Below are 14012 nucleotides of genomic sequence, written 5' to 3'. Positions count from 1 at the left end.
ACACCAAATTAGAGAAAAGAGTAGAAATGAAAAGATATAGTATTTAATTGAAGTACTTCTAAGCTGACCTAATTTTTAAGTCAGTTAATAGTAAAACAAATGGGAAATGGTTAAAAGAACAGATGTTAACATAGACCATCACTGTTACTTAAGCAGATTTACTTGTTATAAATCAATTACTTGTCACAGGTAGCCTAAAAACTGACTCAGCTAGCAAACTCTTGATCTTCTTGCCAAGTAACGAGATATGGTAGCCAAAGGCAACCAAGTTTAAAATTCAAAATAAATGTATTTGTAAAATGTTATGGAGGGGACAATATAGAATACAGTGGTGTCAAACTCAAATAGAAATGGATCCCTGTCAGCTAATGATTTAGAAAATCACAAATAAATGTTATCTGTGTTGCATTTTGACAGACATTTCCCAATTGCATTTTAATCTGGTTTGGAGTGGACTAAGGAGTATTAGAGGTGGAAATCTAGTAATAGAGTAGTTGGATAAGCAGTACAATCTCATAGAATAGCAAGTAGCAATGAAGGAAAAAATAAATGTGTGGAAAGTTTGATAAGAGACCCATTTAAGCTAGATGACAAGATCATTTAAGGATAAAAAATGGAAATTCAACAAACCTGAAAAACATAAATAATCTGTAATGATTTCCATAATGAACTCATATCTATTAGTGATGGTGGAACTCCCACATTTGGATTCTAACGTCACAGTTATATAATAGACCCTTACATGAGAAAGTAAAAATGTCACTAAATAAAAATGGGAGTCAATTATCAAGACTATTGGAATAGTTTGCTAGCTGGTCTCCCTGACTCAAGTCTGTCCCTACTCAAGTTCAGCCCTCACTGAGTTGACCAATTGATCTTGCTAAAGTACAAGTTGGACAATGTCACCCCTCCCCCCAACCAGTTCAGCCAATTCCAGTTATTCCTTGTTGTTTCTCTATCAAATAAAAATCCTCTGTTTGGTTTTGAAAGCCTTCTGCAACTTGGCCCCTTCCAATTTTTGGAGTCTTCTGGCATGTTACATGGCTCCTCCCTCTATATACTCTCTTATTCAATGTCACTGATTTAACTTCTGAGCATTTCCACTGGTTATCTCTTATGCCTAGAATGCTCTTCCTCCTCATCTCTGCCTCTTGGCATCCTTCAAGTTTCAGCTAAAATCCTGCCTTCTATAGGAAGCTCGTGCTTTTTCTCTGTTATCTCCAACTTACCTTGTATATAGTGTGTTTATATGTAGATGTTTGCATGTTGTTCTCCCCCCCCATTAGACCGTAAGCTCCTAGAATGTAAGGATTGTCTTTTAACTTTTTTTATATCACTAGTGCTTAGCACAGTGCCTGGCACATAGGATGATGCTTAATAAAAGCTTGTTGACTAGATAAAGATGACTGAAAGTTGGGAGGAAACCAAAACACACAAAAGATGGAATCTGGGAGATATCAGTAACTGCTGCCCCATAGACCTGCTTTTTCATCTCTAGAAAATTCTCATACAAATAGTCTGCTATATACACACACAACAAGGGCACTAATAATGACGGTCTAAGAAAAGAATCGAAAAGCTTTAATATATGTTGTTCTACAACAGACCAAGTCTTTACAATCCCATTGACTGAAAGCTTATAGAAAATATAATTTGTAGAGAATAAATTAAGTCAATTTTAAATGAGAATATAATATAAAATATCCCCCTGTGCATATTGTTTCTTGACTTCAGCTGAGAGTGTTTGAGTTAGTAAAATGAGGTTCTCCTCCAGCATGATGTCTTCAGTGCACATGGAAAAATCATCCAAAATTTTTTGAAAGATTAAAAAGTAGTAATAACTCCTTTCCCAACCCTTTGATTACTAATATAAAGTGATAAACAAAACAGAAATAAATGCTCACCAAAGGCATTTTCCACCCCTCCCAGAGGATATCCAGTTCAGAATAAAATGGAAAATCTATCTATCTATCTACCTATCTATCTATCTATCTATCTATCTATCTATCTATCTATCTATCTATAGATGATGAGATGTTCCACATGCTCCTGCTTGCAGATTACATTTTACTTATGACATCTATAGCCAGATTATTGAAGCTCTTCTTAAATTAAGATAAAAATCACTCAAGAAAGGTCAGCCTGGGCCAGCTAGGTGGTTCCAGGCCTAGGTATGGGAGATCCTGAGTTCAAACCTAGCCTCAGACACTTCCTAGCTGTATGACCCTAGGAAAGTCACTTAGCCCCAATTGCCTAGCCCTTACCACTCTTCTAACTTGGAACCAATATTTAGAATCAATCCCAAGATGGAAGGTAAGGGTTTTAAAAAAGAGTCCTGCTTAACTATACACATTAAAAACCCTAAGTAGATGAAGAAAGCCCATTATCTAGACGATTAAAATATATATTCAGATGGGCTATCTTTTTGGCATAATTCTATCTTTAATAGACACAGTGGATGAACAGTGAAGTAGTTCCAGAATTGAATAAGAGGAGGAAGGTAGCTGGACTGTTTCTTGGTAATCGTGCAATGCTTTTAATGTCCCTAAGCTTCCAGCTGAAAGAAAGGCCATAGTTTTTAATATCATTATTCTTTTAGTGAAGTTGTATGGCAATGAGTCATAGAATACCAGAGTCTCTGAAAAATTTAAGTTATGAGTCATCCAAAGGGCAGTAGAGCGATTCATGGTAGGTGTGAGTAGGCTGAAACAGCATCATTGGGGAATTATATAGAAGTTGTGTATAGGATGACATCAGAGAACTATATGAGCAGAAAAAGAGTGAGGTTTAACTGATGAAGAGTCTATGTCTCATTAATGTCCACCCAACATCAGGAAATTTGGAGAAAAGCTCCTGACATGGTTGTCCAACAACCTATAAAAGATTTATTTGAGGACATGATCCAGGGTCACCCAATGAAAAGAAGATGAATAGGCTCTACTCTGCACTATTGGAGAGAGGACCCATATCAGTGACATCACAAATATGTCAAAAGTGTAGAAGTATCTAAGTCTCAGGTAGTAGCAGATTACTACTATTGCTCAGTACCCTATCCTGCTTGGATTACATCGAAAGCCCTGTGTTCGGTTCTGTGCATGACATTTTAGGAAGAATATTAATAATCTAGAAAGAGTTCAGAGGATGGTCATGGGAAGTTAAAGGGCCTTGAGATGCCCTGTGAGGATATATGGAAGGAACTAGAGATGTTTATTTTGGAGATGAAATTTAAGGAGACACAGCAGTCGTCTTCTAAGTATTTGAGGGGTTGATACCTGGATGAGGGATTAAATTTGTTCGGTCTAGTTTTAAAGGGCATAACTAGGGACAGGGATGTGAGCTGCAAAGATTTAGAATTGATATGAGGGGAAAATCCTAGGATTAAGGCTATTGAAATGTCAGATAAGCTGCCAGGGCGCTTCCCTAACCCTGTACTTTGTAGAGGTCATGGAACAGAAGGTGGATGAGATCACCACTTGGCAGATATCTTGTAGAGGAGAAGCTTATTTAGATAGTAACTGGACTTCAAAGTTGCTTCTAATGCTTAGATTCTATGATCCTATGAATTGTTTACCTCAACACCTACATTCAGCTGTAACTTAGATGCAGAAGTGATAAAGAGAGGGACCATGGAGGAAGGAAATCACAGCGAATCCTCAAATTTCAGTTTCCTTCCTCAAGAATTTCAGAGGCAACAAAACAGATGGCCTAGAATACCGTTTCTTTTTTCCTTCTGCTGCCTACCATGTAGGTGAGGTACTGAGGAATAGTAAAATGGACAACAATTCAGTCTTAACAAAGGGGCCCAGGGGAAGCTTGAACCCTAGATAGTAGTAATTTATATAGCACTTTAAGATCTGTAAAGCACTTTCTGTGTTAACTCATGTATTTGTGATGCTCACATCAACCCTGTAAAGGAGGTGCTATTATTATATCCATTTTACAGCTGAGGAAACTGAGGCACAGAGGACCTATGTAACTTTCCTAAAGCCATATGGTTAATAAAGTATCTGAGGTGTATTTGAACCCAAATCTTCCCAGTTCTATGTTTATGTTATCCACTGTTACCTGTTATGACAATTCTTCCTAGACCAGTTTAGGAATTGCTCTGTCCTAATGGAGGGCTGATTGTCATGGCATGTTCTTTTGGTCTCACTGAAGAGCAACCAATTAAATCTTTTCCTTTAGAGAAGATTTTAAAATACTCTCACTCACTCTCAGGTTGACCTTGCTAAAATACAAGCCTAAGCAAGATCTGGAATCAAGAAGATCTGAGTTCAAATCTAGCCTCAAACACTTACTAGCTGTAGACCCTGGGCAAGCCACTCCCTCCAATCAAATAAAAAATCCTCTGTTTGGCTTTTAAAACTCTTTGTAACCTGGCCCCTTCCTACCTTTCCAGCCTCTCTGTCTGTCTCTCTGTCTCTGTGTCTCTCTATCTCTCTCTGTCTCTCTCTCTCTCTCTCTCTCTCTCTCTCTCTCTCTCTCTCTCTCTCTCTCTCTCTCTCTCTCTCTCTCTCTCTCTCTGTCTCTCTTACCCACTCTACAATCCAGTGACACTGGCCTCCTTACTGTTCCTTGCAATAAGCAATCCATTTCCCAACTCCAGGCATTTTCCGTGGCCACTTTCCATACCTGGAATGCTCTCCTTCCTCATCTCTGTGTATCCTAGATTCTCTGGACTCTTTCAAGTCAAAGCTAACATCCCACCTTCTAGCTTGCCCCCCTTATGCGAATGCCTTCCCTGAGATTACTCTTCATTTAGAGTCTATATTTTGTTTGGATACAGTCGTTGGCATGCTGTCTACCCCACTGGACTCTGAGATCCTTGAGAGGAAGGAAGGACCGTGGGGTTGTAGAAGTTTATTCCAGTGCTTAGTTCTGGGGTGGTTCGTAGTCGGAGCTTAATAAATGCTTCCAAACTTGACTCTCATGAATTCCTCAGTGTTACAGCACACATTCTAGTGCAGCCTTATTTTACAATTACATAGCTGTGTGAATGAGGAATACAAAAGAGGAGGGTTTTCTCTCTCTGTATGTGTATCTATACGTGCCTCTATACATGTCTGTGTACATTATATGTACCTGTATATGCATACATATGTCTCTATACACAGTAAACCTAAGCCATCATTCACTGTTCACATCTGAATCCTGGGGCTAGGACTTGGTAGACTAGAAACCTCTTGTAAGAAGTTAAAAAATAGAGGGGCAGCTGGGTTGCTCGGTGGTTTGAGAGCTACACCTAAAGACGGGAGGTCCTGGGTTCAAATCTGGTCTCAGACAATTCCTAGCTGTGTGACCCTGGGCAAGTCATCTAACCCCTATTGTCTAGCTGTTACCGCTCTTCTCTCTTGGAATCAATACACAGTATTGCTTCTAAGGCAGAAGGTTAAAAAAAGAAGTTAAAAAGCAAATATTTCTTTTTTCTTCCCCAACAAACATTAATTACAGCTAAAATGGAAAACAAACCTGACTGTTAATGTAATGTTTTGTATTGCTAAGTGCTCCATGTTTTACCTTATTAATTTATTATTTAGTTAGTTCCTGATTTGATTCTATATAGATGCCTGTTTGCTTGCAAGGTCTAACCTGGGACAGTACAGGTGTGGGTTAACAGAGACTGGGAGGGTCTTTCTGCCCCAGAGGACCAAGGCCAGGACCTTTGTAATGGAAGGCCCCTGGGATAAATCAATAGACCCGCATGAGGGCAAAGCAAAACCCTTTGGGGGAACTTGTTCATTCACTCACTAAGTCAATCAGAAGCCTTTATTTGGCACTTCATACATACCAGTCACAGAGCCTGGGGCTGAGATGACAAGTTAAGTGAATGAAGCAATCTTGGCTTCAAGGAGAGGACATCCTACTGAGGGAGACAATAATTATATTTAACTCTCTCTCTCTCTCTCTCTCTCTCTCTCTCTCTCTCTCTCTCTCTCTCTCTCTCTCTCTCTCTCTCTCCCTCCCTCCCTCCCTCTTTCCTTTCTCTTTCTCTCTCTGTCCCTCCCTTCTGTCACCCCCCTCTCCCTTTCTCTGTCTCTGTCTCTCTGTCCATCTCTGTCTCTCTCCTCCTCCCGCCTTCCCCCGTTTCTCACACACACACAGAATATAAATATAAAGTGAGTACAAGACACACGAATTAGAGAAAGGGGTTAAATCCAAGCTAGTTTGGGAGGGAGAGCACTAGCAGCTATTGGTAGGATCAGGAAAGGCGTCACACAAGAGGCTTCTTCGAGTGTGTCTTAAAGAAGAGGAGGGCTTGGTGAGACAGGGAAGAAGGGCACATGTTCCAGACACAGGGGATGGCCTCTGAAAAGAGACTCAGGTGGAAGACAGGCTGTCAGAAGAGAGGGATGGACAGATGGTCAATTTGGCTGGATCACAGAGCTTGAGAGGGTGAGGAATGTGGAAAGAGACTAGAAAGATGCCTTGGAGGCAGGTGTATTTACAGCTTCAAAAGTCAAACAGAGGAGTTGATATTTATCCTAGAAGCCATGGGGATCTGCTGGAGTTGTTTGAGTAAAGGAATCACATGGTCATATTTGCATGGAAGGAAAATCATTCTGGCAGTCAACTGTAGGATGGACTGGTATGAGGGGACACCTGAGGCAGGGGGACCAATCAGCAGCCTATTGCAATAACTTAGGGGAGAGGTGATGAGGGCTTGGACCGTGGAAAGTGTCAGATGTGAGAGACAAGTGGAGTGACAGTGAGGAGTCAAGGAGAAGGCCAAAGTCACAAACCCAAGACACTGACAGGATGGCAGGCCTTCAACAGAAATTGATAAATTTGGAATAGGAGAGACTTTGGAAGGAAAGACAGTGAGCTCAGTTTTGGATGTGCTGAATTTGCAAGGTCTCTGGCACAATTGGTAATATAGGACTGAGGCACGGGGAGAGACTGAGACTTGTGTGTGTAATGGGTGTGTGTGTGTGTGTGTGTGTGTGTGTACATACACACATTTTTATATTTATATAGAATATATATTTGAGAGCCATCTGTATAAAGATGATAGGAGAACCCATGAGAGTTTATGAGGTCATCAAGAGAGAAAGTGTAGAGGGAGAAGGGAAGAGGGCTTAGGACAGAACCTTGGGGAGCTTGCACAGTTAAGAGACTGAAGAACTGTCACACAGGAGAGAGGAGAACCAGGACAGAGTAGAGTTAAGAGAACCCAGAGAGGAGAGAGTATCCAGGAGCAGAGGATTGTCAACAGGGTCAGGTCTGGGAAGGATTGGCATTGAGAAAAGGACACTAGATGGCACAATTAAGAGATCATTGGCGATTTTGGAGAGAGCAGTTTAAATTTAGTGATTAGGTCAAAAGCTCAATTGCAAAGGGTTGAAAAGTGAGTGAAAGAAGAAGTAACGGCTACCAAAATGGTTGTCAGGATGATCGATTGAGCTCACATCCATAAATGCTTTAAATGCCAGCTCTTCTCATTATCCCTATTTTCTCTCTCATTTCAATAAATAAATAATTTTCTTTCCTAGAGCTGGAGAATGGTATAACTTTTATGGCTGGAAGAGATGTTAGAGATTGGCTGGTGAAGTTCAGTCTTTTTATTTTAACGAGTGGAAACCCACAATAGGGACGTGATTTGCTAGACATTTCATAGAAATCAAGGGCCTGGGATTTAAAGTGGGTGCCATTTGTATTTTTCAATCACTGCAGTGCTGATTTATATGTTGTATGATAAAATTAGCAAAAGAAAATAAAGTTGCCCCCAAAAGAAGAAAGTTTTATCAGAGATAGAACTAGAACTTGCATCTCCTCCTGCCGGATAGTTCTAAATCTGGTGCTTTTGTCCTGCTCTATTTTAATTTATGGGTTCGACTTTGATACTTCAAGATATTTGGGATTTCCTATGCATGGATACTCTGTCCACTGATACAGATTGCAACTCTTCACACTTCCATGGTAGATAGTCTTCATGAGTTGCTGTTAGTAAAGCCCTTCAGAGTTGTCTAGGCAGGTCTAGAGATGCCAGGCCACTTCCAGGAACAAATCCCAGAAGCCTTTCACCTCGGTTCTGCTCTATTGGTACATCCTTTGAGATGCCCAAGGAGACATCTGAGCAGGATTTTAGAGACGGTCACACATCATATTAATGTTTTTCAGCTGCTGGCCGACCTTGAGAACAATTCTATGTTCGTGCAAAACCTGGAATGTCAAAAGCTCCTGATGGAAGCTATGAAGTATCATCTCTTGCCAGAGAGAAGGTCCATGATGCAGAGTCCTCGCACCAAGCCACGGAAATCTACAGTCGGGGCCCTATATGCAGTGGGAGGCATGGATGCAACCAAAGGTAACTGGGACAAATTGAGTCATTTGAGAAAACCATATTGAAAAAGAAAGTGAATCTCTCAAAACCCTGATTGAAGCCTGAGGAACAATGCCTTGGGTGGGGTGGGGAAGGTGATCAAAGGGTTTTTTGACATCACCATGATCCACCCCCAATGTGCCCCAAACCTTCCCTTGGCATCAAGAAGTACCATTAAGAAAAATAGACCAATACGTGGGCCTGTCTTGAAGTATCAAAGTCGAACCCATAAACTAAATCCAATCCAAGTCTCTCTTCCTCTGCCCTGGCCGGAGAGAAGGGGGCATTTTTCACTGCCAGGCTTCAGGAAGCAGACTTGGTTCCTACATGGATTCACTGGGCCAGCATTCCTTAAGGACCTAAGCTGTGTCAAAGGAAACAGTCCCTGCCCTGTTTTGAGGAGCTTTCTTACATTCTCAAGATCACATTGACCAACTGTGTTTCTTTTGTCCTCCTTTCTATCACTGATGTCATCATGCAAATTGTTCTCTTCTTGGTGTTTATTTCTCTCTGGAAAGCACTTTAACCCAGACATTCCTAAAGCACATTTTCCAAAGTGCAAAAACTTGCCTTTGGTGTCAGTGTTCCATTTTTGTTCTAGAACTTGGAGGGATCTTTGAGATAGATCATCTAGTCCAGGGTTTTTTTTCCAGGGCTATGGACTTGGATTTTAAAAATAATTTGATAATTGTATTTCATTATCATTGATTTGCTTTCTAATGCAAAGCATTTCATTTTATGCATTTAAAAACCTGATTTTGAGAAGTGGTTCACCAGTTTGCCAGAAGGGCTCAGAATACCACAAAGTGGAAGAATCTCTGATCTTACACTAACCCTTTGTTTTATGGGGGGGGGGGGGGGGGAGATTGAAGTCCAGGAAGGTTAGGTGGCTTGATCAATTTATACAGATAGTAGCAGGGTTGGGATTTGAACCCAGGCCCTTGGACTCCAAGTCCAGCCAGGTGCCTTTCGGTTGTGCCAGGGTGTTCTAAGATGCAACCAAAAGGTTCAGAAGTCTCTTGAGATTAGTCCTCAGGCCTCAGATGGAAGCCTTTAAAAGGCTTTGAGAAAGTTACAATTAAGGAAACTGAAGCAGACAGAGGTTAGGTGACTTGCCCAGGGCCACATAGCTAGTGTGAATTTGAACTCAGGTCTTCCTGATTACAGGCCTACTATGCTATGCACTATGATGCCAGCTAGTTACCTACTCTGAAGATGACTGAGGCCCCTTGCTCACTCTCTGCTTTGAGATACTTATAGAATTCAGATCTGAAGGAAGATAAAGTGTTGGAAAGAGGTTGAGAGCATTTGAATTCAGCACCCTTCTTTTCCAGCTCCCTTTCACCCTTACCTTACTCTCTCTCTCTTGAGTGTGCAGAGAGGGCACACTGATCAAGGGGCACCAAACCAGGAAGCATAAAGACCACATTGGATGGCAGAGTCAGGAACCCAAAAGATCTTAACAGGCTTAAGCTAAGAAGCCCAAGTTGAAAAGGAATACATTAAAATCTTCTACTTATTTTTAAAAATCAACTTTCTAAGTACAAGAGAACAATAGTAGTAGTAATAGTAGCAAGGGGCCATATGGTGTAGAAGGCCAGGAAGCCTCAGGTCCCACCTTTGACATATACTGGCTCTGGGACTGTAACCAGTTCACCAGAGGAGGCTGCGATCAGATTATCTGAGTTGCAGAGAAGGTGCCAACCTGCATAGAGAGTAGGAGTTTCCTTACCACATTGAAATAACAGGTCTAGTACCCAGCTCTGTTAGCATTTATATAGTGTTTTAAGATTTGCAGAATGCTTTATGGATGTCATTGCATTTCATCTTCAGCACAACCCTGTGAAGTAGGTGATATTCATGAAGGAGGCAGTGGTTTGTCTGAAAAAGATCTGGAGGTCCTAGTGGACCAAAAGCTCACTTTTAGTCAGTTGTATAATATAGCAACCCAGAATGCTTCTGTAAGGTCAAGATGTATTGAGAGGAATAAGGAAATGATAGCTCCTAATCAGACTGTATTTGGGTGCCACATTTTTGGAAGGCCATGGATAAACTAGAGAGCATCCAGAGGAGGGAAATAAAAATGACAAAGGGTCTTGAGTCTGTCACATGAGGATCGAATGAAGGGACTGGGGATGTTTAGCCTGGAAAGGAGAAGATTTGGCCAGGAAGGGGTAGGGCATGATGGACATTTTCAATCTTTTAAGGGCCCTCACAGAAACAAAGGAATTGTGTTGACTCTGTTTGGCCCCAGAGGTTGGAATGAAGAGGGTTAGGAGTGAGGGGGAGAGAACAGGAAGTCCTGTGAAGTATCTGAGGGCCGTCATGTGGAAGGTGGGTTAGACTTGCTCTCTCTGGCCACTCAAGGGCAGGACAGGGAACAATGGGTGGAAGTTCCAAAGCGGAAAATTTAGCCTTGGTGTCAGGAAAACCCTCTTTGTCAATTAGAGCTGTCTAAAAGAGACCTAGGCCCTGCCTTGGGGGGGGAGGGGAGTCCTTCTTTGGAGGACTTCAGTAGAGGCCACGTGTGGGTGTGGCATGGTACTCCCTGGTCTTCTTCTGAGGGCATGGGTTGGACTAGAGCACTGACTGGTAGTTCTCTGTTCTTTGTTCTCTGGGACTGAGAGGTTCCCAAGCCAGAGAGATGCCATAGTATAGTTGCCAGAGCCCTGGGCACAAAGCAGGGCTCAAATCCCAACGCAGACACTTAGTATCTGAGAAATCCTGGACAAGTCAAAACACCTCTGAAAGCCTTAGTTTCCTTGTGTGTAAAATGAGGATAAGGTCAATTTGAGGCTTAAATGAACACCACGGGCATAAAGGCCTTTGGGAACCTTGAAGCACTTGTTCAGTTTCCTGTTTTTACCTTGGTTGTCCATGGTGTCTCCTCACATTAGACTGTGAGCAGTTGGGAACATGAGCAGGGCCTGTGTCACCTCTCTCTGTATCTTCAGTACTCAGCACAGTGCCCAGCACATAGTAGGTGTTTCACAAATGGCTGACTATGAACTAGTGAGGAAAGCCTGGCTGGCTGCCCTCTTTTTCTGTAGCAGCCGGTTGGGGAGGTAATTGCACATTCACTGCATTATCCATCAAAATCAGCCCACTTCACATGTTCCGCCCGGAGCAGCTTCTCCTATGTGGCTCTAAGTCATCCAGAAAGGCTTTCTGCTGGTAGAAATCGGTTCTTTGCTCTGTTCTATCCATCACTAGACATTGGACTGGTTCATAAGAAACATGCTAATGAGTCACATGGCTTGGAAATGGAATTATCCTTAGAACCCTCAAGATTACTTCATGGGACACTCATTCTCCAGAAGAGAACGGACGAGTGAGGGGAGGCTCTACTAAGGTGTCACTTAGTGACCTGTAATTGGATTCCATTTGACCACAGAGGGGGGGCATAGAATAGTGTTTCAGCCACTCCCAGGGCACATATCCTGAATTTCCAAGGAGAAAAAAGCAGCCGCATAGGGGCTGTTGAGGAACTGCTAGGTGGGGCATCTGGAAGACTGGCTTCAAATCTTCCCTCTGACACTGACTGGCTGTGTGACCCTGGGCAAGTCACCTAACCTGTGTGAGCCACAGGTTGCCCATTTATGAAACTGGCAATAATAAAAGCACCTACCTCACTGAGCAACTGCATGTAAAGCACTTTGAAAGCTTTGGAGGGATAGAAGCATGAGAACTATGAGGTCTGTGACCTCACTGAAGTGTGGAATACAGTTCATACTTACTCATGTCTGTGAAACTTTCCCACTTTTTTCCATACATTAATCATAAGAAGTTCACCCACCATGCTGGAACCTTTCCAGAGTAGAAAGAACTCTGAATCAAGAGGCAACAGATCTGGGTTCTAGTTCTAACCTTTCCATTAGGCAACTGCATGAACTTGGACAAGTCACTTCCTTTTGGGGGTGAAGTTTCTTCATCTGTAAAATGGGCACATATGTGAATTAGATGATCTTCCAAAGGCACTTCCCAGCTCTCTCTCATAACTACTGTTAATACAAGTAAATGAATGCAAGGCTACAGAGGAGGGGCCAGGGGTGGGGGAAGCATGGCTTGATTAGAACAGAGGGGAACTGTTTTTCAGAGCATCTCCTTGTTAACTACTGACAACTGAACATTTATTTTATAAAACATTTGCCACTGAAAGAAAATCTGGTTTACAAGAACATTTCCTGGTAGTGTCTCTTTTCACTTCTCTTTTTAAAAGCTTTTCAGATGCTTTGTATTGTTCTGACGTCCACAGGAAAGCTGGTGAAAATGGGGCTTGGCCCATAGTAGGTAGCTGGTGCACATTTGCGGAATGAAGAAAAGATAAGGGGGTAATCAGCAAAGGGAAGGATAGAGGGAAAGATGAGAGGGTTTGGATTTCTTTTAAAAAACAGGTCAAGGAAACTGCTAAAACAGATGTATTCTAAGCTGCAAGCATCCTGGGGAAAGCAGCTGCTGCTTCTTCATCTCCGTCTTCGTCTTCATCGTCTTCTTTTTCAAACAAGTCAGCCAGAAAATCAGGGTTGGGGAGAGGTTTAAAATTGAAGGAGGAGGCATTTTTTGCCAGGGTTTGGGGCTTTTCTCCTGATAGGAATTTTGAAAACACATCCCCATACAAGAGCTGCTTCGAAGCATTTCTAATTCAAGGGGTGCTTTCCTGGATAGCCTCCATCATGAGAGGGCCAGAAAGAATCCAGATTTTAGGAGCCAGCTCTAACCCAGGTAGGCGTGAGCCACAGGAAGAAATGTTAATGGGTATATTATTATTATTATATTAATTAACATAACAAAGTTAACTAATATTTAATTATTAAATATTAATAAAATTAATTAATAATGGGTATATTATTATTATATTAATGGGCATGTTAATGGGTCTGTATGGACAGACATTCCCTCAAAAACAAACCTTCATAATATGGCTAAGGTAAGCAGCACTAGGTGGGTCCTCACTATAGGGTGGAGAGAGAGGGGAGGGAATGGACATGGGCCTCTCCTGCTAAAGCTCCAGGAGGCTGGCATGAGGCTTCCTGTTTTAATTAATTATTCTTGCTAATGAGATGCTAAGCGATGCTGTATCTGTACTGCTGAAGGACTGCAAATGCTACCAGCACCCTCCACATTGAGCACCCTGGGGCAAAGTGTCACGTACCCATCCTAGTTATGGCACTGCCTACTAGTTGCAAGTGAGAAGTATATGTGAGACACTTGCCCTCCACATTGACTACAAATACTGGGATGGGGAGATCTTTAAAACTGTCACAGAGCTAACAAGTAGACTTTTCTGGGGTAATGTTGTTAGGTGTTGTTTACAGTACAACAGCAATGTCCTCATATCCTCAATAATTATGATATCCCCTACCCTTCATGATGAATTAAACTGGCATGCTGGGAAATTTCACCCATCAAGATAATTAGGAAGAAGTAGAAGACTGGGGAAAGGAGAGACAAGCAAACAGAGAGGGAAATCAGGGAGACTCACAATGAGAAAAATAGATATTTTTTAAACATCCAACTGAGTAAAAATGAATTGCTTGAAACAGTAGATAAAGGGGGGGTAGGTGTGTAGCTTGGGGACATTAAGATCTACTGAGGGGGCATCTAGATGGCTCGGTGATTGAGAATAAAGCCTAGAGATGGGCATCCTGGGTCCAAATCTAACCTCATATTCTTCCTAGCTGTATGATCCTAG

At 41.9% G+C, this 14012-nt stretch overlaps 1 protein-coding gene across 1 annotated transcript in view; it reads left to right on the top strand.

The window, feature by feature from the left end:
- The window catches only part of KLHL4 (kelch like family member 4), a 235876-nt gene that overhangs the window by 197178 nt on the left and 24686 nt on the right, over window positions 1-14012 (top strand). Inside the window, exon 6 of the mRNA XM_056809218.1 lies at window positions 8119-8305. Within this exon, the coding sequence (XP_056665196.1) occupies window positions 8119-8305 (187 nt within the window). The remainder of the gene's footprint in view (window positions 1-8118; window positions 8306-14012) is intronic.

Source organism: Monodelphis domestica, chromosome X, assembly GCF_027887165.1.
Source record: "Monodelphis domestica isolate mMonDom1 chromosome X, mMonDom1.pri, whole genome shotgun sequence".
Lineage (NCBI taxonomy): Eukaryota > Metazoa > Chordata > Mammalia > Didelphimorphia > Didelphidae > Monodelphis > Monodelphis domestica.
This window is presented reverse-complemented; position numbering and strand designations above follow the sequence as displayed.